Raw genomic sequence first — 12,266 nt, 5'->3', positions numbered from 1 at the left:
ATATAATATATATATATATATTGATTGTTTCTTTTCCGAACAGTAAATCCAATAATAAAAAACAATTTGTTTTTTGAAGATGTTTAATACGACGTTTCGGAACTAGGTACGTTCCATCATCAGGTTTATTCTGTCAAATACAATGTTTTTTAAAATACTGATTAACATTAATTAACAATGGTCAATACAGATTAATTAGAAAAAAAAATTAGAAAAAAATTTTGTTATAAAGGAATGGATTATGTACCGGATAGATAGTAATAAGACTTAACTAAAAAAGGTTTTATATAAAATTGAGAAGCAAAAATTATTTACCTGTAATAATTTATATATCCATATCACTAATATTTTTTTTTTTTTTTTTTTTTTTTTTTTTTTTTTTTTTTTTTTTTTTTTTTTTTTTTGTTAAAAACACTCGATTTTTTGGAAGATATTTGTAGATGTTACGACTACACAAGACTTAAACACACTGATATGGATTTCTGTCTGCCAGATGTAAAGGACAAAGCACGGAACTCTTGGCAAAAATGATTTTTTATGGCTCTTGTTTGGTAATTTACGAAAAAAGGAAAAATATTGCTTTAGTAAATGTTGAGAAATATTATGTATATATATATATATATATATATATACATACATACATACATGAACATGTATATGCACACCTACATACTCATACATACATATGCACATATCTATATATTAATGTATCCACAATTATACACATGAACACATATGCAAGTGTATGTGTATAGTGTATACCCAAAAACATACATATAAGCATATATATGGATGTACATATATTATAACATATATACATGTATATATATACACATATTCAAAAACTATTAGGATTAATTATTTTTAATCAGGTTTAAAAAATTTAAATATGAGTCATGAATGATATTGTGATCTGATCTTTTATTAACACTTTTTGACGAATTCAAAAAGATTAAACTGCTTTCAGAAAAAAGTCTTTTAAAAGTACAATCCTCTCTATATAAAATATTGGGTTCAAAGGTGAAATTATGTGAGTTTTCGATGGAATGCTGAACAAGAGTACTTTGGAAATTTCGGCTTTTATGATGAGTGACGCTTAATTCATGTTGTCTCATTCTCTTATGAATGTACTGTGATGTTTGGCCAATGTATTGTTTTTGACAATTTTTGCAAGGGATGGAATAAACGTCGTATTAAACATCTTCAAAAAACAAATTGTTTTTTATTATTGGATTTACTGTTCGGAAAAGAAACAATCAATATATTGAAAAAATCCAGGACTTATCTATTGTATATATATATATATATATATATATATATATATATAAATATTTATTTATTTATTTACTCATTTCTTTATTTTTTTATTTATAATATAATATTGCTTTCAGATTTTCCTATAATTCAAATTTAACCGTCCATAGACAAAAAGATCGCCACCTCCGCACCTCCTCCCAGCGCCATCTCTCGCCGTTTATCTCAACCTCCGCCCCGACAGTGTGTCGATGATTACAGAAAGTGACAGAAGTACTTGATAGTGTTTGCAGCCCAACCCATTTTATTTCAAAGTAAGTGTCACCCTCGTTTCGGTAAATAAATACTCAATCGCCAACAATAATAATCGACATTTCGTCAATTCCAATTCCTATCGAATCGAATAAATTATTTATTGTGATTAAAATGACATATTTCATTTTAATTCGGTGTGTGTGACGCGACGGGCCAAGATGGCTGATAATGGTTACAATTTCGGTTAAAAAAGTCAAGCAGTTGGTTTTTGGATAAATAAAAGCATTGTGGGGATCAAGGATCGTTGTTTTCTACGAAACGGTGTTAATTAGGCTTCTGTCGAGTGTCTTTGTGCAATTTGTGTTCGCGGATTATAACCTAACTTATAAATTGTTGCAAGAGAGGTTTGTACTTGTGTCAAGAATTTTAATGAGGCTCCTCGGCGAAATCTTGGCCGACTTATTAAAGTTGGACACAGGAATATATATTTGAGATATTGGGATATTTATATTTGTTTTGGATAAAGGACGGGTTTAAGGTTTATTGTAAAACCCGGCATAGATGTGCTTTAAAAAGTTTGGGACTTACAAATTTCTGAGTGCAAGATATTTCATTAACCATGTTATCAATAAGAATGTTTATGATTGTAAAATCATTGTTGAATTTGTACTTCATCCATTGTTGTTTGGAAAAGTTGACATTATAAGCTTGACTCAATCATTATTGCTACAAATGAATATTTGTCATAGTTTTTACTGTAACAAGATCTTCATGTATAGAAAAGCTTCATAAATATCTTGTAAATATTTCATGCAATATCTTGCACCCACAAATTATTTTAGTCGAGTGTCCAAAACATTTTAAAGCAATTATGATACATCACATAATTTTTATTAATGTAATCTTCTATTGCAATTTTACATCATAATTATTTTCTAATTATGCGAAAAGTGATCATAATGTTTGATTTGTGGAAGATAGGAGCGATGTTAGGATAATAATGATAAGTGGTTTTTTGTAATATTTGCCATTTATTTCTAAAATAACACTATGATCTTATCGTTCATGAAATCTTAAAAATTTTTCTTTACAATTTCTAAAAAGAATTATCAAGGTCCGAATAACCGTTTAGGAGAAGTATCAAATTATATATACGTATAGTTGAATTTTATATATAAGATATATATACATTATACATATATATATATATATATATATATATATTTATATATATATATATATATATTATCAAGCATAGATAAGTTTGATATTATAAAATTAGCTTGCAAATATTTTACCCAATATCTTGTAACTACAAATTATTTTATTCGGGTGTCCAAAACATTTTATCATACATCACATTTTTTTTGTCAATGTTATCTTCGATTACAATTTCTCATCATATTCCATGCGAATCATTATGTTTGTTTTGTATAAAACCATTTATTTCTAAAATGACACTGTAGTTTTATCGTTCATTAAATCATAAAAATTTCCTTTGACAAACTCTGAAAATATTTATCAAAATCCGAATAACCGTTATGGGAAAGTATCAAATCATACACTCGTATAGAAGAATTTTATATATAAGATATATATATATATATATATATATATATATATATATTATCATGCTTAGATAAGTTTGATGTTATAAAATTAGATTATCTATTATCTTATATCTTGCATCCACAAATTATTTTGTTCGAGTGCCCAAAACATTTCAAAGCAAAGGTGATACATCACATTTTTTATTAAGATTACATCTTCTATAATCCTTTTTCATGCGAAGAGCGATGTTAGAATCATAATGTTTGTTTTGTATTAAACAATGATAAGTGGTTTCTTGTAATATTTGCTATTTATTTCTAAAATAACACTATAGTTTTATCGTTCGTTAAATCTTAAAAATTTCCTTTACAGAAATAAAAATTCTCGTATAATTTATAAACTAGAATCTTTTTTTATGATTTCTTTACATGAATAAAAAACGATACTTATAGAAAATTAAAATAATAAATATTTAAAATATTTAATAAAAGAATGTGATGTATCGAACAATAAATGTGATGTATTATATAAATCATATGAATTTCAAAATAAAAATAACTATTAACTATCAATAAGAAAGAAAAATAAATATGATACATATCATATTTATACCATTGTTGAACTAATGTATAAATAAATTAATTAGCTATACATTGGTATTAGGAAAATACTTATGCAGAACAAATTTAAAACAAATATAATTACCTTTGCTGCAAATAAATATTTGTAATAAAACATCTAATGTCTTAACTGTAACAAGATTATCATGTTCAGATAAGCTGATATACTTATTATAAAATCTAATTTATTGAATTAGAAACCACAAATTTTGTTTGATTCCAAAAAATTTTAATGCCGGTTTTTATTATATATATATATATATATATATATATATATATACATATATATATATATATATATATATATATATATATATATATATATATAAAATTCTCCTGTACGGGTGTATGATTTGATACTTCTCCTAAACGGTTATTCGGGTTTGGATAATTCTTTTTAGAGTTTGTCCAAGGAAATTTTTAAGATTTTATGAATGATAAAACTATAGTAATATTGTACAAATAAATGGCAAGTATTTCAAAAAACATTTCATCTGCTGGAAATGTCAATTTATTTAAAACTTGAATTTAGCTGAAATTATGAACCTAAATAATGTTAGAATATAATATACAAGAAAAATGTAATGTCTACATTATTATTGCCAAAAAGTAGCTGGGATTAAAAATAGCCAGGAATTAAAATAATATGAGATACAGTCAACAGCATATGTTTGGCAGATGAAATTATATAATTCAGTTTAATAAATAACGCAACAAGTCCAAAATTGCATATACATTATTTTTTTAAACTTATGCGTGTAGCATTTTGGTTCACTTTACTAAATTATTTAAAAATTCAAAAAAATATTTGTACTTACTAAAAAAAATGATTTAGAATTTTGTTTCGTATGTTAAAAATTCATTTGTTTGGCATTGGATATGGAATTTTAACAAGTTGATCTTAGATTGAATAGTGCACATATTAAACTAGATTTTAACAAATTAATTCATCTAAGATTTGAACATAAACAATAACGTTTATTAAATTATTGGTAAGAAAAATGTACTTAAAAAATGCAACTAATATATCGTACGAGATTATGAAAATTACAGACCAAATTATTGAAGCAATTATGTTGTGTTGTAAAATCAAGGGTGATATTGAATTTTTACCGTAGATACTATATTATTTTTATCTAAATTTCTTATACTGCTTATGTTAAGACTATAAATTAAACACAAAGGCAGGACATCAAATACGATATTAAAAAGTATAGGATGGGATGATATTAAAAAATTTGGAACTTTTGAATTGTAGAAACATGGGTACAGGACAACGTCTGTTGGGTCATCTAGTATATATATATATATATATATATATATATATATATATATTAATTGTAAATTCACTAAAAATAAACAGTGGTTTTACATTATATACATTACTCTTTATCTCATTGATAACGTCGTTTTCTTTGAACAGATATGTATTTTAATCTTCAACTTTTTTTGTCTTTAACAAGTTTGATAGTTGGTTTCACTCTTATACTCTTTTACTATAAAAAAATCTCATTGCTCAGTAAATTAGAAAGATTAGAAAGAAAGATTAATTGAGATCCTTATTAGAAAGACCAATTGCTAATTTATTTATAATGATTTCTTCTACATCTTTCACATGCATTTTATGTAATTCCACCATTTCTTTGCCCACATTTTGGTGAATCCCCGGACTTAAAATAAAACAACGCGAAACCGAAACTGTACTCAGCATATTATCTTCTTCTTCTATATATATAAAAGTAAATCGGGTTTTCCTTCCTGACGAAATAACTCCAGAACGCACGAACCCATTTCGACAATTTTGCATTCGTTGGAAATGTCTCGGGCTCCGTAAGGTTTATAGCTAAGAAAATTTGTTGTGCATGGCATCGTGCCTTAATGCTGGAACTTCACGCACCGTAATTAAGAATTCGAGTAATGACATTAGTGAGAATTATCAGAATTATGCTTGGTTAAGTCAACGAGCAATTCTTGCCGCAAAGTATAATGATGTACACGCACTGAATTTCAACATTCAATCAAAAATTGCTGGCGATTTGGTGACATACCAATGATTCCGACTGGTCTTCCGTTTGACTTCAAACGATTGCAATTTCCAGTTCGCCTTGCGTTCGCAATAACAAGTCGCAAGGCCAATCGCTTAGTGTTTGCGGGATAAATTTCAAATAGATTATTTAGAAAATCATTGTTTTTCACGTGGACAGTTATACGTTGACTGTTTATGAGTTGGAAAGCCATCCGCTTTATTTGTGTTTTATTTACTTAGAGAAGTTCAACTAAAAAACACTTCATTTTTGTAATCGAAATAAATTTATTACAGTTGTATAATAAAATCAAATTTTTCTTTTCAAATACAAAACAAACAAAAAATTTCTTCATATTTCTCACGAAACCATCTGGTGGCGAAACGGAGTTCGTCGGGTTTGCTAGTATTACTATATTAATACACAATGTTCAAACCGAAATTTTTCTTTGAACTAAAATTTTCCCCAAATATGATTTAATTTAATTCTATTATACTGATTATTTTTCCAGATGCAGACTATTAAATGTGTGGTTGTGGGTGACGGAGCGGTGGGTAAAACTTGCCTTCTAATCAGTTATACAACGAATAAATTCCCATCGGAATATGTGCCAACAGTATTCGATAACTATGCAGTCACTGTCATGATTGGTGGAGAACCTTACACGTTGGGTCTATTCGATACAGCAGGTAAATTGATAGATAGATATATTACTATTTATTTATGGACATAGAATCAGATATACCAGGTTTTATACCTATTTTGGGCAGCCTTATATCAAGCAGTAGTATTTACTTGGAAAATTGAGCATCAATATCTTCTTAAATAAAAGTAGTCTTCAAAACTGTATGAGTATTGCATAAATTATAATAATATATACATAGAAATGGGACAACCATTTGGGTTGCACCCTGTAAGTAAGACACATCATTTAAAGATTAAATGTATAATAAAAAGATTTTTCTATTTAATCAACACCCATAGCTATAATACAATTGAAATACATATTGTAGTGCACAAAATATAAATTAATGATAAACTAGTGGTGTATGGCATCATGCCTGAAGGCAAATTGCTAGAACTTCCCGTACCGTAATGAAATATTCGAGAAATTTTCAACGTTTTCAAATATATTATTACAAATACTGTAACTTTCATTATTTTAACAGTCTAAACACACTTGGGTAAACCTTTGTACCAGAGTGGCGCTTAGACCGTGCTTAGCCTGGGTGATTTTTTGAATTTTTAATTCAAAATTACAAAAAAAAGTGTAAATGAATGCTTTCAACAACTATAAACAATTAATGCTGATAGCACCTAATAATGTATTTAGAATACATTCTATTAAGGGTTAATTTTATTATATTAAATTTATTTTTTTTGTATTACAGGTCAAGAAGATTATGATAGATTACGACCACTCAGTTACCCGCAGACGGATGTATTTTTAGTTTGTTTCTCAGTCGTTAGTCCAAGTTCATTTGAAAATGTTAAAGAAAAGGTAAGATAGAAAGAATTAAGATTTTATTTAACAATGCATGTGAAGATAGTAAAAAAATTCCAGGGTGAGATAAATAGTATGTTTTAGAAAGAAACTTGACCAGGGTAAAGATTTGATAAACATATAGATAAAAGATAAGATAAAATTTTTGAAAAAACTAAAGTATTTAGTTGAAAGAAAATGAACTATTCAGTTATTTATTATTAAGGAATGTCCGTTGATTCCATGATGTTTATTGTCATAAGTCAGGTTTTTTTTACAAGAATTTGGTCTAGTATTTGAATAACAGCTTTTTTTTATTTTGCATTATAATATTGTATATTTTATTTCAGTTCTTGTAAACAAATATCATTTTTGTATTTATCTTATCTATTTAATGGTAATCAGAAATTTTACCAAATGTATTCTAGATATTTTAATTGACTTTACTTAGAGTAAGTTTATAGAAAAAAAAATCGAAAATGAAAATTTTTATATATCATAACGTTTCAGAGGTTTCTGAACATTTTGGCATACCTCAGAAAAAGTGTGTGTGTGTGTGTGCGTGCGTGCGTGCGTGCGTGCGTGCGTGCGTGCGGATACAAAGTTTCGTAGACGATTTCGGGAACACGGTTCAACCGATTTGAATAATTCAAAAAACATTCGATTCGATTTGATAAGGAGACATGCTGATTAGTTTTTGGCGAAGTCAGGTTCAGACGTTTCGGAGTTACGGTGCAAAAAAGTGACAAAATCGGTAACTCAGTTTTTAAGAGAACGGAGCGTTCTATTTGAATAATTCAAAAAACATTTTACTTGTATTGACAAAATGAAGAACTGATTGAGATTTTGGAATGGCAGGTCGTGCGGTTTCGGAGATCTAGTAAAAATGTTTATTATTATTATTATTTTTTAATAAAAGTTCCTGCAATTTGCATTGAGATACGATGCCATACACCACTAGTTATTTATTTCTATTCTTTATTGGCAAATTGTGATTGAAGTTGCAATTGCTGTTTCTCATCAGTGAATCCTTATTAGTAATTTCTTTAATTCAGTCTCTTTTCATTGTAAAATGATAAAAAAAACGGACCCAAAATTTATAATTTACATACATATTTTTTTGTTAGGCGATCTTAGTATTTTAATATTTAATAATATTAATACTTCGATGTGCAAAATGTGTTATCGCCGATTATCACAAATCTAGCAAATATAGATAACAAATATTGGGCTGACAAATTTATGAGAAGACAATGAGATAATATTGATAACGAAAATATTCATTTATAAAGAATTCACCTTGTTTGTAAGGCGATTTATTTTAAAATATAAATTTTTATGATGTAATATAGACGCAATAACTTCTTGTACTTATAAATTAATGCAAATACACAAAGAACAATTGTTCATTGATATCTTATTTTAAATCGAATCTTTATGTATTTTGATTCTATTATTATTGTCATACATATAAAATAGGCGAACAGAATTCAAATTAATTTCTCCAGCGGTGGCGTAATCGGTACAACGTGGGGTTTGATGGTTCCATGTATTGAAAATTATTGTAATTCGTAGTATTTCCTATTAATGCTTATTGGCAATTCAATAATCACTAATCCCCGATGGTCCATATCTCCTAACTAACAATAAGGATCGATTTATAAGAATTTTAATATTAATAGTAAGGAGACCATACGGATTTAAATCTTTTGTCCCAGACTGTTTCGGGTTTTCAAAAACTATAGGTCTGAATTGATTCTTCTCTCTTACTTGATAATAAAATTACAACTACCCATCAAATATTTGCAATTATTATTTACAACTCATACTTATATGAAAAAGGCCGGTTAAAATAGATTAGCCTCACATTCATAATTTTGATCTTTTATTTTCAATTTTACGAAAATTATTAATGCTAATAAATGTGGCGAATTATATTTAGATAACTAGCTGTAAGTGGAATTCTGTCTTAAGGCAATTAAGGCATCGTGCGATAAGGCAAATTGCTGGAACTTCCCGTACCGAAAATTGTTATTTTTTTTAAAAACGATTAACATTTTTGAAAAAATTTTACCTCGAAAAAATAAGATTTTTGAGAAACTATAAATTGGACAAAAAATCACTTTTTTTTTGAAAAATAATTTTTTTTAAATTTTTTTTGAAAAAAAAGTTTTCTTTATTTTGACATATTTTGGAAGATCTGAACTTTTTTTCAAAGCAATCGTACTGCCTTAACTGCATAGAGACAAAATATAAGGCGCGTAAGCGCCGCGTCGCTGTCTAACGGATAAACATTGGTACGGAACCTATAGGAATGTAAACAAAATTTATACTTATTGTTAAAATCTCTATAAAATATCTGATAATTTGATGTGCATATGTCTAATGATCACTTTTGACCGCCGAATGGCATTTTTTTTTACTTTTTTTACTAAATCTCCGAAACCGATAGACCTACCTTCATGAAAATTTAATCACTTCTTCATCTTGTTAATACAAGTAAAATGTTTTTTGAATTATTAAAATCGGACGCTCCGTTCTCTTAAAAACTGAGCTACCGTTTTCGGCACTTTTTGCCCCGTATCTTTGGAACGGCTACACCGGCCTTCGCCAAAAACTAATCAGCACGTCTCCTTATCAATACGAATCGAATGCTTTTTGAATTATTCAAATCGGTTGATCGGTGTTCCCGAAATCGGCGACGAAAATTTGTATCCGCACATATATACACACACGTACATACACACACACACACACACACACATCCATTTGTTATAAGGTATGCCAAAATGTTCAGAAACCTTTGAAACGTAAAGATATATAAAAATTTTCATTTTCGATTTTTTTGCGATTACTTTTGCCCTACAGGAAGTTAAATATGAAGAAAATTGAACAAAATTTTATAATGGGTTTGAAAACTGAAAATCATGGATCTAAAAATATAACATATAATTGAATAATAAAGTTCATAGTCAATAATTATGATTTAAAAAAAAAATACACATTTAAAATGAACGGATTTTTATTGAATTTTTAAATGGTATTTGTTATTTTAAAATCTTATTAATTTTTTTTTTGCATTACCCCGTCTCGGTTTTGACTTGAAAAATACGTTCACTTTATTAGCAGGGAACCTGGTATATTAAACTTTTAAACTTACTTAAATATGAGATCTGTTATAGATACTTAACTTATTGCTAACTTACTTATGACATAACTAGTTTTTAACAACATTCGTTTATTTATGCCTCGTGCTGCATTATCCGATTTTCTATCCTAAACCTAATTTTCTGCTTCGGGCTGTTAGTATTTAAAATTACGTATCCTGAAGTTACAAGTCAGATTTTAAATATGTTCTAAATTAGTTAGTAAATTTATTAATCTTGTTTCTCTTGACTTTTCTTAGTGGGTCCCCGAAATAACGCACCACTGTCAGAAGACGCCGTTCCTGCTGGTCGGCACGCAGATCGATCTGCGCGACGACGCGGCGACGATGGAGAAACTGGCCAAGAACAAACAGAAACCGATCGGGTTGGAGCAGGGCGAGAAGCTCGCCAAGGAACTCAAAGCGGTCAAATACGTCGAGTGCTCGGCGCTGACACAGGTAAAGGATAATAGATAGATAAGTCATATATGTAATAGACATTACATGTACTGCTAGTCGTCATTAGTGTTAGAAGTATCGAGGCAAAAGATCGATATTGAGTACTTTGAAAAGTATCTAATCAAAATATCGATGCCAAAAAAATATCGTGGCGAAAGTATCGATGGTACTCAATATCGAATTTTGAGTACTTTTCATAAAAATCAAACATAAGTGCAAGAAAGATCTAAAACTCATTAAATATTATATCACAATATTAGAATGAATTCTATTGCTTGTAATCTGATGTGTTAAATCAGAATCATTTTCAATATTGTAAATTTTAACAGTAATTTTTCAATACTAATTTCAAATTCTATAATTTTTCAAAAAAAAAGACGAAGTTATAATAGTTGATTATTTTGATTAAAACAAGATAATAGTCTGATACTATATTCAAAAAGCAATACTTTTTAAGTATTTTAAGCACAATCATATTTTAATATTTTTCAGTGCAAACAATTGCCACAAGAACCAAATTAATTTATTATTTTCTAAAAGTTTTTGCCCACTATACTAAAGAAAGTATTCTTAAGTTTTGTTGTCATCATTCAGAAAAGGTCAGTTGAAATCCGATTCCTAAAAAATAGTTCATAATGTGCACAATCTGAAAACGAGACATTTCAAGATTCACGTACCACAAAGAAAATATTGCTCTTCGTTTTTTTTTAAATTGTTTATTTAATTTTTAATTTACAAGTACTTTACTTCAACTTACAATTCACATACTTTTAGAAAGAAAAATAATAACGCATTGAATCGATGAGTATTATTATTTGAAATAATTTATTTCGATTCTTTTTACGGCAAAATTACTAATATATTGAAATGGATGAAATTATTATTTGAAATAATATATTTCGATTCTCGATTCTTTTTTAAGCAAAATACTAATATATTGAAATTGATGAATATTATTATTTGAAATAATTATATTTCGATTCTTTTTTACGCAAAATACTAATATATTGAAATGATGAATATTATTATTTGAAATAATTATATTTCGATTGTTGAATATGTTTTATAAAACATTTTGGTACTTTAAAAAGGCGTTTCATTTTACAAAAGAGTAATAAATAAACATCTTTATTATTAGTGTGGTCATATCCATTTTGGGTTTTTGAGCAATAAATTCTGAGACTAATGACCCTTCGGGATCATTTTTGACACTTCTCTGAACAATTATGACCACCTAGAGAGACTATTGCATAGCATTCGGCAAAAAATGGTTGGTTTTCGTAGTGGTCGATAAGTGGGGTTCATAGATTACGCTGTCGATTCTTTTTGAGTACTATCCACGTAAAAGATCGATATTGGCAAATATAGACTAAAAAATCGATACCAAAAGTACTCACTATCGACCGCGAAGTATCGATATTACTCAGTACTCGAATTTCGTTCTAACACTAGTCGTCATATGTTTTCCGTTGTAT

The 12,266-nt window shown here is 28.0% G+C and overlaps 1 protein-coding gene across 1 annotated transcript; it reads left to right on the top strand.

The window, feature by feature from the left end:
• Nucleotides 1-1,512: 1,512 nt before the first annotated feature.
• LOC113367786 (cdc42 homolog) lies at nt 1,513-10,809 on the top strand. Its single transcript, XM_026609366.1, has 4 exons — nt 1,513-1,568; nt 6,216-6,393; nt 7,096-7,205; nt 10,594-10,809. The coding sequence occupies exons 2-4, from the start codon at nt 6,216-6,218 to the stop codon at nt 10,807-10,809; spliced, it is 504 nt and encodes a 167-aa protein (XP_026465151.1). The 5' UTR covers nt 1,513-1,568.
• The last annotated feature ends 1,457 nt before the right edge of the window (nt 10,810-12,266 follow it).

This window comes from Ctenocephalides felis, unplaced genomic scaffold (assembly GCF_003426905.1).
Source record: "Ctenocephalides felis isolate EL2017-DRISC unplaced genomic scaffold, ASM342690v1 CF-g0.4_SCAFFOLD_01170, whole genome shotgun sequence".
NCBI lineage: Eukaryota > Metazoa > Arthropoda > Insecta > Siphonaptera > Pulicidae > Ctenocephalides > Ctenocephalides felis.
The sequence above is the reverse complement of the archived record's forward strand: the minus strand, read 5'-3'. Positions and strand labels throughout refer to the sequence as shown.

Excerpts from the sequence above, each read along its gene's own strand:
- LOC113367786 (XM_026609366.1), top strand. The coding sequence starts at position 6,216 with ATGCAGACTATTAAATGTGTGGTTGTGGGTGACGGAGCGGTGGGTAAA. Across the intron at positions 6,394-7,095 it reads GGGTCTATTCGATACAGCAG|GTCAAGAAGATTATGATAGA; the intron begins GTAAATTGATAG and ends TTTGTATTACAG. Across the intron at positions 7,206-10,593 it reads TTGAAAATGTTAAAGAAAAG|TGGGTCCCCGAAATAACGCA; the intron begins GTAAGATAGAAA and ends GACTTTTCTTAG.